Raw genomic sequence first — 14,492 nt, forward strand, 5'->3', positions numbered from 1 at the left:
GGACAGGCTTTGGGAAAGAATCAGATTAATTGCTCATAATATCTATTATTCCTTTGTAATATTTTTATCATTGATTATTTTCCATTACCATTCATTTTATTATACAGATATTGCCTGCTTAGAGGTGTAATATAACATTTGATATCCCCGAGAGAATTATATATTTTCGAGGGATTATATTTTTCCCAAGGCGCGTAGCGCTGAGGGAAAATATAGTCCTGAGAGAAAAACATAATTCCCAAAGGGATATCAAATTACACCGATAGAAAAGGCAATATCTGTTATATTACATAGCCAAAAAATAGATGCTAATAATTAACTAAACACATTACTTTAAATATCAAGAACTTTTATTTAACTTTTACACAATATCTGCTGGGATGGAGTTATAGTGGGCGGGGCCACCCAGTCTAAAGCTAATTCCATGGCCTTCACCCACCCTTATAACCACTTTTCCATCCTTAAAATCCAGTCGTTATATCTAGAGTTTACCAATGTTATCATGCACCCACTGTCAAAATATCTATCCCCACCCATAGTTTTCATTAGCTTCAATCCTGTATCTGTTATATTACATAGCCAAAATACTTCATATTACTGTCATTTTTTAAAAATGTTTCTGTAGTCCATAGCATAGCGTTATCATTGATCATTTAGCGTACAATTCATTATTTGAATGATCAGTTTCATCCTGTTTTTCTTCACTACATTCACCTGATGAAGCTAACTCAAGCTAGCGAACGTTTGTGTCTCATTAAATTTCGCTAGTCTAAAGAAGGTGCTACGGTACTCATTTCATTTTCATAATGTCTCGTAACTCACTACTCTATTAAATCAACTGAGTTTTTATTGGGATACAAACTTATAGAGGAAGGAGAACTTTCAACTGCTGATATTAATAGCGATAATGTATAGAATGCTAATGATGGATTGAAGGTTAAAACTGATGTGGACAAGAAACATTCTTTAAAGATAATAATAATAATAACAATAATAATAATAATAATAATAATAATAATAATGAAACCGTATTTATATAGCGCCTAATAGATCACAGATTCCTCTAGGCGCTTTATATGGGTATAAAACTTATGATAAAGGTATATTTATGCCTTAGAATATATTATGCCCTAAAAATTATTAAAACAATTTTTGTTTTTATTATTTGATCAGACAATTCATGGCTAACTAAGGGACTGACCTGTCCATCCCCTGCCCGCTCCCCTACTGCGCAGCCACGGTTAGCATATTTCAATTCCATCCTGTACAGTAAATGAGTTTACTCTCTGTTGGACGATAATGAAAAAGAGGAAAAAAAATTTAACTCTAAACCACTCAAATCATCTTCCTATTTCATTCATATGAAAAGTTGACCCAGATATTGATTGACTTTTTGATGACTATCATAGAGTATGGCCCTTGTCGACTGATCCGGTGATTTGCAGGTCATCTGCAAGAAAACTTTCATTTTTGAGGGCCGTTTAATTCTAATACGTGTATCTATTGAAAAAGAGATGGATTTTTGGTTGATTATCAATGAGAAGCAATTGTGAAAGCGTCGTTCCATCAAAAGACTGCAATTAACACAAATTGATATTCCTTTAGATCTTACCAATTCTCATGTGAGTAAATTTGATACTAAAAAAGAAAATAAGCTTCCGTACTACGCTTTAGTGATTCAGTAACGTACAAACATGCATTCATATTTCGATAATGTATATTCAAGATTCAAGATTTATTTATTTTTGTTCAAACACAAGTAATATTTTTTAAAATTTTTTTAAAGCATAATTATAGATGATGACCCTTCCAGCATATCCTGGTCAGCAGATATTCTGGGCCCACTTTAAATATATGAAATAAAGTGATGCTTTTAGCAGCAAAGATTCTTTATGAAGCTTTGAAGTAGAGTTTTTAGTGGTGAGAAAAGGTCTGCTGTCACAGGAATTGAACCCAGGACCCTGGGATTAGAGGGAAAGCATCTTAACCACTAAGCTATTCAACTCCCCTCCAACATAATATAAACATTGTTTGAAACTTTGGTTAGTTATACATGCATTACATTTTCTAAAAATCTGTTGCTAAAATATAAAACATCAAAATACACAAATGGCACTGGAAACAACCATTGATAAAAGGTTAAAATGTAGTTAAAAGCATGTTAAAATATTAAAACAAAAAAAAAACATCTTGACCTGGTAAAAGGTGTAAGGTTATGGTTGTAAATATTGTACAGATTGATTTAAGTAATTACAGATAAAATATTTATTCTTCGAACTGCGTGCATTTCAGTACTCATAAATTGTAATATGATGACCTTTATTATCATGAGCAAAAAAAAAAATGATGGCAAATATTAAATTTTGTCTATTTGATGCTGTAAAGTATATAAAAACATTTTTACATATAATACAATATCCTGAAGAACAATTAAATACACATAAATAATTACATGAAAGTTTGCATGAAGTAACAATCTAATTTTAATTGCGAAACACCACATATAAGGCTTTGAAAAAGTCAAAAGATGCAGCTGTTTATCTGAAAATACAATCTCCTTCACTAACAACACAACAGGTCTTTTTATGGTGTTTGTATCAAAGTGCAATTATGTCTGCTGTTAACTTTTCTAGATTTATAATAATAGATTGATTTATAATAATAATAATAATAATAATAGTAAATAGTAATAGTAAATAATAATTTTTTATTTGTCCTCATTCAATGAAAATTGGAATTTTGGGCTGGGTCTCTAGGCATCCACGGGAGCCGCAGTGCATTGTCACCTGACGTAACTTCAACATATTACAGACAGATACAAACATTATCCTTAACCCGCCTAACTCTCAATATGAGGTTTATTCGAGGAGCCAAGCTATCAGACTCCAATTATAACTCGCTGGCCGTGGGTTTGGACCAGAGTCTTTATCGCAAGAATCAGGTACAATACCCCATCTTTCCCCATAATTAACTACTCTGTATTCGAGGAACCTGTTAAGTGCTTATACTTAAAACAACAAGCCATCAAATATACATTAACATAAATGGAACATTGGCTAGTTTAAAGCACCTTTCAGAGGCCCTAATCGAATATTTTTAGTTCTTTAATTGAATTACCTTTCAAATACAAAATGTAAATCAACCCGGTGTTTTTTTCTAATTTTTCATGACAAAATTCCTACAGGGTTTGAAGCAAATAATTATGAATTGAACAGTTGGTAGTAGCAACAGGACATACAGGATTACTAGGCCTGTCAGTTGCACGTACATCATTGACATTCATTAACAGATTTTTCCTGCTTCAGTTTTATGCGGTTTATTTTGTATAACATTTATTACCTTTTTATGCATTCACCAGTAGCACTGTGGCAGTGACTTGGCTCCTACATGGGTGGAAACTAGTAATATCATAATGATGATAAATTCAATAATAAAAAATGTGTAATAAAACTGACAATAAGAATGATAATAATGATAATAATAATAACAGCGATGAAGAGGACACTGCTGCTGCTGATCTCGCTGTTATCGCTATTATTGTTGTTAATAGACATTTTGGGCAAACTCCGTATCCGTATGCATATGGATGAAATTCGCGTACTACCTCACAGTCTTTGTGTAGTGTGGCGTCAATACCGTGTGTGATACAGGTTTTCGATGTGTTTTTGGCGTATTGAGCCCATTTCACACGTAAGTTGAAAAACATATGAAGTTATTCTGGTATATTACTTTTTTAAGCTTGAAAACAAAAAGGCAAGTTCTGTCAAAGCAGAACAGACTATTCAAGGCAATGCTGACAAAGTTTTGGACTATAAATTCTGCATGCAAGTGATACAAAGTCAAAATTTGGCCTGACTGTCAAATCAACCTAGACCAAGGGCTGCCATTTTAAGTGCTACTGCCCTCTTATGGTACGTCACATAATTTTTGCCCAAATGAAAAAAGCTACGAATTCAAACTTATCCGTATACGTGTTCTGAGACTGATAAGTATGCATATACGTTAGTTTGCCCAAACTCTCTATTAATACTTTCATTTCTGTATAGTTATTGAAAATCAAAATTATTATAATTAATTTCATTATTATTATCATTATTATTATACTGATTATTATTGTCATTATTATTGTTATGAATATTATTATTTTACTAGTAGTTATTGTTCTCTGGTACCATATAATTCTAGAAGTACAATAAGAAATAAAAATGTAATTAATTACAGAACACATTTGAATACCTCCATAGGAATGTAATGAATAAACAACTCTTTGAATTACCCACATACTCTATTCAATTCATTTCCTAATACATAGGTCATTTTCTCTTTTGTACGTTATACCCAATTAAATTAAAATGTCATATGGAGTAATCATTATCCTTTAACTATTGGCTAGCTGCCAAAACCAATCAATATACGCACAAGGTGACAATCACGAGTTCAGCTGCTAAAGACGTTGGGTCTCGTGCAAATGATCTTATCTATAATTTGATCCATGTTTGATGTAAAATTTCCTGGCCTATAATTTCAAACGATAAATTAAATCGGACGTTGACTCCTTAGACATAAGTTCTTATTCCAATTTTATGTTCTATTTACTGGTAAATGTTTCAATTATATGCATTGTTTTTAAATTCTGTTGAAAGTTTGTAATGATTTTTTACTTTTTTTGTTTTTTTGTTTGTTTTTTTCATTGTGCATTTAACAGCATTAAGTATTCTTATCATCAATATTGTTTGTTGTTATTCTTACTTGTTTAATAACTTGCAGTTTAATTCCCCCCAAAAAATTTATGTAGTACTGTATATAAATACAAAAATATTTTTTGTAGGACTAAGTATATGTTTGGCATTATTATTATTTAATAATAAAAACAATAATCAACAATAATTGTTTTTTTTTTTTTTCATTGTGATTTTTTTCAATTGTTTTCTTTTTGTTATTTACGTTTTTTATCTGCAGATCAGCATTCTATTATGCAAAAGTTTTACAAATTTAAAATCATTAAACTATTATGCAATTTGTTTCTTTTGGGATATAGTATTATTTTTTTATATATTCATTATTTATTTTCTTTTTTTTAATCTATATTGTGATTGGAATGGTTTACAAAAAACATTTATTGATTATTTCTTAATGGATATATATAAATATCATTTTTAATGCCTTGGGCATTATACTGTGTAAGAGTTTTTCTTCCTTCCTACTTATTAAACTTTCTGTGGCACTTTAACTTATTTTTACAAAATGATAAAGATTAAGTAATAAAACAAATAGAATAATTGGCTGGAATTTGGGATTTATTCAAACCCTGAAGGTAGAAAGTTCACAGGGAGGATGATATCCATTTTAAATTGGGTTAAACCATATCCGTGGATTTGAACTGGAAGTGAAGGCACAAGTGTGGAGGCTATGTGTCACGATATCCGACTACTGAGTATCCTTGGAGGTGATACAGGAATCCCTGCGTATTCGTTGGCATCCAATCGAATCTGTATCTCACAAGTCAAATGTCAGTATAGTTTTCTGCCACTGGGATAGATTCATTTCATAGTGTTTATAACATTTCATAGGACGTCTGAGAGGTAGTAATGCATAGTATCATTCCGAATCCAGAAACCAGAGACCCATCACGTTTACTCTAATACTCCGTGTCATCTCCGATTAAAGAGAACGTGCGTATTCATGGATGCCATGGTGTAAAGATCCTAAGTTTAATTATTTCAGCCTGTAGTCGTCGGTAGTGATCGCTTTTTTGATAGATTATTATATCCTGAAAACATGATTGGTATCTTGTAAATAATTATGGGATGGTTTTTGTCTATTTATATTTTGTGCCTACTCACTAATTCGGAAAAGTTGTTAATTTTTCCAAGCTGTTCTGGCTCCTAGTCGCGCTATGTAGGAACATGATCAGGAAGAAAACCCTATCTAATCATAGTCATATGAGAGAAGGCAATCCTATGTGTCCGGCTAAAGCATGCTATCCCTATAATTGCGTCAGCGGTACTTCTACACATAGAATACTGACGTCCATTTGCATTCTCCGATGACCACAGCTTTTTTATTGTTATAACTACTGATGACTATCACAAAAATATCTAAAGATAATTAAATAATAACTAAGGTTTGATGCACGATTTGCTTACAAGCACCAGTTCCAATTTATAACTTCCAACCTTAAATTATTTTCAACTCTGGGATTCGTCAAACTTCACTAAATTATATATATTTTTAGTAGTGACTCAACATTGTTATGCTTACTACATAAAAACCAATCTATTTCCCATTCTACCAAAGGTTTCACTTTCCTTAATTTTTAGCAAATCTTTCATATATCCAATAATCTTAACATCTTATTTTACCTCTTTTAACTAATATTAAGCCCTATAAAGTATTTAAATGTTGTTTTCTTTTGCCAAAATTTTTTTCTTTTGTGTTTTTTGCATTTTTTTTTTTTTCATAAATTGTCAATATAAACCTTTAATTCTGTACCTACACTGACATCAAGCTTGTCCCCATCTCTAGTTACTTTCTTATATACAGTGGTAGAAAGAAGCATAATGGATACCAACTACTGTATCTGATTTTGCCAGTGGTGTATCAATGGTAAATTAATCAACATTGAATACTGTTTTACACAGAGTAATTACATAGTGAAATACATAATCTGAAAACACTTCTGATGCTCTATCTATAGCCAGGGTACATTTTGATTTTCCTTGTCAACGCCATTTCCATACTGTGGTTTAGGTGCTTTCTTGACATAACAATCCTTTTGGTTTCTGGGTTGTATTACATTTTGCTGCATTTAAATAAATTTTAAGTTTCTGATCAGTCTCATTACATATTTTGAAGACGCTCCACGTAGTTTTGTTGGCAGCAGTTCACAGAGTCCTTGGATGTTACCAAGGTTCCATACTTCAAAGTGCATAGATTTGATATCACAGAAATGTAAAATCATGCCATTATACAGTTTGTTATCTTCATCACTTTTTTTTTTTATTGTTTTACAAATTATTATTGTTTTGATACAGGTTTTAAACATCACTGGTAATGAAGACATATGTTATTATAACTTCCTTTGTGCAAATCCAGCTGGTGTCATTAGGTAAGAATGCATATATTATAATGTTTTATAAATGTCATTGTTTAATCGTACAATTATCCTATAATATGGAATACAGTACCATTTTCGTACCATGACTGTTCATGTTTCTATACTGCCTGCTTGATAGAATTCAGTAAAATTAGTAAATTGAAGTGAAGTAAAGTTCAAGTTGAATAGCTTCGTGGTTAACAGTTTCATGTGGAAGTCCATCAACAGATTGTTCACTTTTTCTCCTTTGGTGGGTCGTTTCGGCAGATTACAAAGTAAAAAAATGCAGAGCCAATCAGAGCTTGAAGAAAAAGTTTGACGCCCCCTTGAGCGCAGAATCGAATCGATGATTGTACGAGTCACCATGGCACACCAACATTGACAGTGACAACATGGTGGCAGTGTTTGTGAAAAATGTTGTATTTTTGCGAATAAATTCGCCTGGTGGAAAAACAGGCTTAAGATGCGTGTTGCCCAATCCCAGGATCCTAGGTTCAAACCCCGTCACAGCAGGGGTTTTTTTTTCTCATGACTAAAATTAACTGGAATCCCTAGGCCAATAAAGAGACTTACGATGCATCATTCCATCCCGTAATTGATGAGTTACTTGCTATTAGATGTGAAAGAAATATAGATGAAATGAAACTCTCTCTGTAATTCATTCATAGCCACATCATAGAGATAGAATATGAGGCTTGCCTTTCCAAAACCAAGCATACTGTCGCTAATTGTTAAACGGAGTAATTAGCATAAGAATGTGGCTGTAATGTATACATGCCATAATTAAATATTTTTACTCATAACTTTTGCAATAAGTCGATTCTAGTAAACGACCCTTCATTTTAAAGCTTACAATATGAAAAATACGAATATATTAAAAAGTCAATTTTAATTTTTTGTGCAGTAATGCTGGTTTTTGTAAGGCAAGCCTTATGCTTAAAGTAAAGATATTAAAAATAACAGTTAAGAAAACTATAGAGATGATGGAATCTAATGATGTCATTTTTAAATCTATACTTTGTGATTTTTCTTTTTCAGTGCATTCAACAATGTTTTCAGCAACATCGGCTACATGATGTTGGGTATCCTGTTCTTGCTCCTTGTCTACAGAAGGGAATACATGTACAAGAAAGAACTTCAGATGGGAAACCGAAGATCAGAGGTTAGCTCAAAATATCGAGGAAAACAATAATAATTTACTTACTTGCTTGCTTACCCATTTTCATATGTCCGTTAGGGATTTAAATGGTAAAAATAGCAAAAATATAAAAGTAAACCACATCCACTAAGCCCCACCCCCCTTTGATGTTGTTGTTATGGTCCCACAAAACGAGAATGTACACACCATAGAGATATAATAAGAATACTAGAGCGCTACTGCAATGTATTCGATGTTCAAAATATGCAGAGCTGTGTGTGTGTACCATCCAAGATGGCTCCCATAGATTCAGCCAATCAAATTTCGCCTATGAACTATCATTTTCAATGGCATTCTCAATTTACACAGAAAGTTTAGTACAGCTAGTTACCCATATGTTTGAAACTCGAGCGTTGCGGTGTACAGGTGTAAAGTACACGATTTTAATTTTTTAAATATTTTTGAATAAGATGCTCTACTTGGCCTCTTTTTACGATAGTTTAATAATTTGTTATTATCAATACTAATTATCATTAATAAAATAAGAGTCAGTCAGAGGGCTTATTCATGGTAATAATATGTATGCTAAGCCTGAAGATGGCGCTTTCCTTCGGCGGCCATCATGGATGGTACACATACACAACTCTGCATTTCTTCACCATCTTGTCAGCACTCTAGTTGTTTAATAGCTCTATGGTACACACACATACATGTGTTTGTAGGATGCACATATTCCTGGCCCTGTTATTGGTCAGTTATTTGATTGACACTCCAGAAAGGTCCAATAAGAACATACACTTGTAAAAAACTTAATAACAATCTTAATCTAGTGCATTATCATGTTATAAACAAGAGCAACCGTTCACCATTCCTCTCGTTAAAATGAGGTTACGTCTATTCAGCTTTTAACGCTTTATGTGTCCACCTTTCAGACAAGGCTTTTTGTTGACACTTTAAAAGAAAATGCTTGAATCGTGGAGGAAATATCCCCCAAGTTTAAATATGGTACACAGTGGCATAATTGGGTTTTCGGCAAGGGTTCATAATTATCATTACTTACTAACCACTAACAGAAAAAATAAAATATAAAAATAAATAATAAAAATAAAATAATTGAAAAAATTCGACTTTTTAATTTTAAGCACTTTTTAAGCTAAGCAATATTGATAAATATGACTTAAGCAAAAACATAGATTTAAGACGAATTTGAGCTGATTTCTAATTTCTAATTTGATAAATCCGCTGGGTCTATACATTGCACAAAGATTACAAAACAACAATACATAATAGATTGTTTGAACAATACATATAAATTTAAGATTTTAGGGTAAAGTCATACAACAGTAATATTGTTATAAAAATTTAAAAAAAAAAATAATTCCAATGAACTTATTAAAATTGAGGTTTATTTTATTTTATTCATTCTGGCAAATACATAATTATAAAAACCAAATATCCATAAAGGTGAGCCAGGGAGTAGCAAAAGCGAAAGCACACTGTCATCTCAGAGATGTTCTGATCTGAGCTTGAACTTTCATATTAAGGTTCAAATATATAATTGCAAGTCTAGGTTTAAGATACTAATAAGGTATATAGAATTGGGCTTTTCTTGTACCTGTTAGTTTTGAAAGTAGGTGGTTTGAATTGATTTTTCTCTTCTCAAGCTATTGTAGAATTCATTGAACAATTAGCTCTCTATAGCCTTTGATATTATTCACATAAATAAGTTATAAATTGAAACATTTTTTTTTTCTCAAAATTCCTTTTCAGAGATGTGGAATACCTAAGCATTTTGGTCTATTTTATGCCCTTGGCATCTCCTTGTTCATGGAGGGTGTTCTGAGTGCCTGCTATCATGTTTGTCCTAATTATTCTAATTTTCAATTTGGTAAGTTGTTAATAATAGTAGTAGTGTAGATTTGTATAGTGACGGTATCCATCAAACAAGATGCTCAGGGCGCTTACTATGTGGACTAGGAACTCGATCAATGAATTTCTTCACCCCTAAGGGTCCCTTTGTGTCTGTGCTATCCGGTAACTTGGTACCAGCAACTCTTGTCGTCTGCCACAGGGGCTGTCTGTACCGGTACACTGGGATATCGTCTACTCGTGCCGTTCGAACCAGCGTTCGAATCATTTGGACAATTGATCATATTATTCGCACTTTCAACCAATCAGATGCCTAGGATGTGATATATCATATACTGTAGTTTATTATATATCCAAACACAGATAGCTCTAAATATTATAGTAGTTTCTACTTTAACATCTATTAAAAATGACAACACACTCCTATCAGACTATATCATGTATTCAATTGGTAGGCTTTTTAAATTTATGAATATGCATAGTAAATGAAAATAAGTATCTACTAAGGTCTATTATTGTCTTTCTACTAAGACTTCTATAGTCTATTAAGTTTTTTTTGCCATTGGTGATCAGATTTTTTTTATCAGATTTTATATGAAATTAGGGCATTGTTTGACTTCAAACATATCAAATACTGTATTATATTGAGCTTTGGGAAACAAAAAACATTTTCCAATTTTCCTTTCTAATGAGTTTTGTCATCGGTTTGACCTTTCCTGTACTTCACCTACAAAAAGGTTATTTGAAAGCAGTAATTAACTGCTCTAACCTTGAAGAATGTTAGATATGTAGAAATCAAAAGTTGGACGTTTCAATTTCTACAGATGCACATTAGTTTCATTTCCCCTCTGTATTGAATGATTCAAGTTCAAAATTTAATTTAAGGTCATAACGAGTGCGGACCCCCAATAAAACCAAAAAAACAAATTGAGGGAAACAGTAAAAATTAATTGTATTTAAGGTAATAGATTTAAAAATATTCAGCTGTTGCATGAATATCAATATTTTTCTATAAGAATTAAATATATTCGGCAAAAAATGCATATGGATGTCTTCACTCATACATATTAAAGTATGTACGTGTATCTACCACATCTTGCACATGTGCAGATAATCTGTCTCATTCATTGACATCCACCACGGAGTGTGTCTTTTGCCTTGAAAAAAATGTTATCTCGGATTTGCAGGCATGAGTTCAACATTACTCTAGATTCATACCAGTTGAAATCAAATATAAGGAAGTTGAGGCAGCTTGTGTCTTATTGATACATATCGACGACAATTTCTTACACTTTTCCTCGTAAGGTCTTCGAGGAATTTTTTTTTTACTTTTCATATTCACATGGCTTGCAAAATTATTACAGGATGCAACTCATGATCTTATTAAAGTCTCCCTCCTCGTCTTAACGTCTAAAGATTAATATCACACTGATGTAGGATATAAGTTATAGCTTAAAGATAAAAAAAATATAACTTAAGACGTAACAGTTATTTCGTTATTAACTTCTGACATATTTAAAGAGGGATTTAGTTATTGAATTTGATGCTAATTATCTTTAAAATCTGTGTCATTATATTTCTTCCCGCTGATATACTGTAAATCTTTACATTTGTATGACCTTCGAATGTCACAATTTCATAAATTTTGAAAACCTTACATAATTAGAGAGCCCCAGACAAATACATTTTGGCTTGATTTTAAAATACATTGAAATTCTGACATTTTAAATCCAATAATTAGTGGATAGGTTTGTCAATTTTGGCTTAAATTGCGATTACACAAGTAGCATTTATAGAGGGTGCACTTTTACTTGTGCTCCTGATTGCATGGTTTTCATCGCCATTGGAATGTTATATCAGGAATTTTTATTAGAAAATGCTTGGCTCTATATTTCTGATTATCTAATTAACTTATTGTCATAAATAATTTCCTGTTTTACTAAATTATTATAAGTTGCCTAGGATAGCCTCTGTAGGAGGCAAAGAAGCTTATTTGGCTAAAATTGTGGTGGTGACTGAGTGCGTTGAACCGTGGAGATCCTTTTAGGTGATTTGTTCCCTGGTTCAATTCCAGTCACTGTTGCTCGTGCGCTTCAGCCAAATTGCTTATACTTCAACATCCTGGGCCTTTCGGATGAGACGTTTAAGCTGCCAGTTCTGTGTACGGCCTGGTGCGCACATGCATGCTTAGTATAAGAATAATTGTCTCCCAGTTTACTGCCTAATTCACCACCAGAAGGGCCCCAGTGGAAATAAGTCTTCAGATTTTAGTGGGTTATACTTGGTATGTTTCACACCAACAATAATCCTATCCTATCCTACCTTATCCCATCTCCAGGGCAAACCAATTATTTATCTGATTCAAGCACCACAATTGTCAAAAAAATAAATTTTGATTACCCACTAGCAGAGTGTCCACAGTTCCCCTAGGTGTTAATCCAAATTATTAATTCTTAATGACAGCTATTATGAAGAATGATTAGAATTTGAAAATAAGGATTATGAGAGGACCGTATCTACGCTGATCTTTAAGTAGCCAATCTGACTAAAGGGGAAATTATGAGCGGTTTAATATATGTAACGGATTGACAGTTCATCTAATTGAGGAGGATGCGTAGAGGATCTAGGTCAGTGCTTCATAAAGGGTGCACAATAATTCACATACAGACTGATGACTGACACGATAAGCAATATATAAGCATCTGTATATATATATAATCTCATTGTTTTACTGGTTTTATTAAGAGCAAGCAATGTAGGGTTTTTAGTCAATAATTATTACTAATAAGAGTGGGAGTTGAAAACCTGCGTAACTCAAGGACGTATACTAACATTTTAACAATCTTTCACTTTAAAATGAAAGTTTTTTTGGAGAGATCTGTCCATCAGGGGAGATGAACAACACTTTGAGTTCTAACTTATCTGAGGGCATGATCCAGCTGTTTGTTTCAGGACTTCCTGTGTAGATTATATACTTTTCAACAGAAGTCGATCAAATGTATCAGACACTCCCCCGATTTTGTAGTGTTAATCTTCCTATTATTGTTTTTTTCCACGTTGCCCCCAAATTTGTGAAAACACCCTTTTTGAGTCTTACGGTGTATCAGAAAAAAATTGTCCTCAGGATAGCCTTGCTTTAAGGGAACTATTTCAGACTTGATTCTTTTGCCAAGTTTACCCATCCTAGTATTTTATTCTAATCTATGGTAGCTTTATACAATTGGTCAGGGCTTCATTAACTCCGTATGAGAGCAACAATTTTGAAAGTTTTTGGCAAGCTTAGTGTCTATCCTATTTGATGTTTGACTGGTTAAGATGTTAGAATTTATAGTTGTCATTATCAACTAATTGTTTGATGGAAATCAGAATGTATGTATTAGTCATTGAGGGGTTTTGCATTTGCCAAATTCTGTGATTTTTCACTGTTGGCAATCGGTGGTCATGCTGCCTCAATATACAAAAATTCTATAATATTTAAATTTTTTAAAATCCATCAACACCAATATAGTATCTATATCTGCCAATACAGTATTGACACAAACTATTCAATATACTTTAAACAATGCTATCATCACTATCAAGTTTTATGTGTCTAATATCTGTGATTTTTTTTGTAGTAATGGACACATAAAGAAACAACTGTATATATGTTTATAAAACTTTTTTTTCTGTATAGATACTTCGTTCATGTATATCATCGCCGGTCTGGGCATGCTCAAATTGTACCAGCAACGTCACCCTGATATCAACGCTAACGCGTATGCTTCCTATGCCTGCTTTGCGGGAGTAATTTTCATCGCTGTTTTGGGAGTTGTGAGTTAACATTTATATTTCTTTTTTATTTTTCTTGAATATGTTGTTTTTCTGTACTTGGTATGCTTTGAAGAAGCAATAGCACTTTGAGAGGATGGAAAAAGTAGGAGTTGTAGAAGACAGGAAGTTTGGAGAACTTTTTTGTGGAAAAACCAGGATGCAGTAAAGAGGGATATAGTTAGAATATACTAAGTTATACTAAGTCTGATGTGCAATAGGCAACTATCACACAGACACATCAGTGTGCTAGATTCATTATTTTGACTTTCTTTTCAGCCATCTTCATTTATTTGGTATGACCAATCAGATATCAGAATTTATTGACATTTACTGACAAATATAATAAAAATATAACAGATACTGACCCATCAAAATCATTTGTTGTTGAAACAACTACCGAACAAGTATTGAATATTAACTCAGGAATAGCTAATGATTATAGCTACTGTGTGAACATTGAACAATGTAGATATTTCAAATTCTTTTTCTCCAGTTCATTTCCATCAGTGTTGAGTGATGAAATGCATGTATAGAACATTGTTAATCCATCAGCTGTGCAGACATGTGCTTGTAATG

General features: G+C 32.6%; 1 protein-coding gene across 3 annotated transcripts in view; it reads left to right on the top strand.

Moving 5' to 3' along the window:
• The window catches only part of LOC117115642 (SID1 transmembrane family member 2-like), a 61,400-nt gene extending 47,356 nt beyond the window's left edge, over positions 1-14,044 (top strand). For 2 of the 3 annotated variants that reach the window (XM_033259521.1, XM_033259523.1), the window contains 4 exons: positions 7,035-7,108; positions 8,135-8,258; positions 10,005-10,122; positions 13,780-14,044. In XM_033259521.1, coding sequence (XP_033115412.1) covers positions 7,035-7,108; positions 8,135-8,258; positions 10,005-10,122; positions 13,780-13,925 — 462 coding nt within the window. In that variant the 3' untranslated portion in view covers positions 13,926-14,044. The remainder of the gene's footprint in view (positions 1-7,034; positions 7,109-8,134; positions 8,259-10,004; positions 10,123-13,779) is intronic. The other variant, XM_033259522.1, reaches the window with a different exon arrangement.
• Positions 14,045-14,492: the final 448 nt, after the last annotated feature.

This window comes from Anneissia japonica, unplaced genomic scaffold, assembly GCF_011630105.1.
Source record: "Anneissia japonica isolate Jap-2015-1 unplaced genomic scaffold, ASM1163010v1 scaffold16662_len1167910_cov178, whole genome shotgun sequence".
NCBI classification, from domain to species: domain Eukaryota; kingdom Metazoa; phylum Echinodermata; class Crinoidea; order Comatulida; family Comatulidae; genus Anneissia; species Anneissia japonica.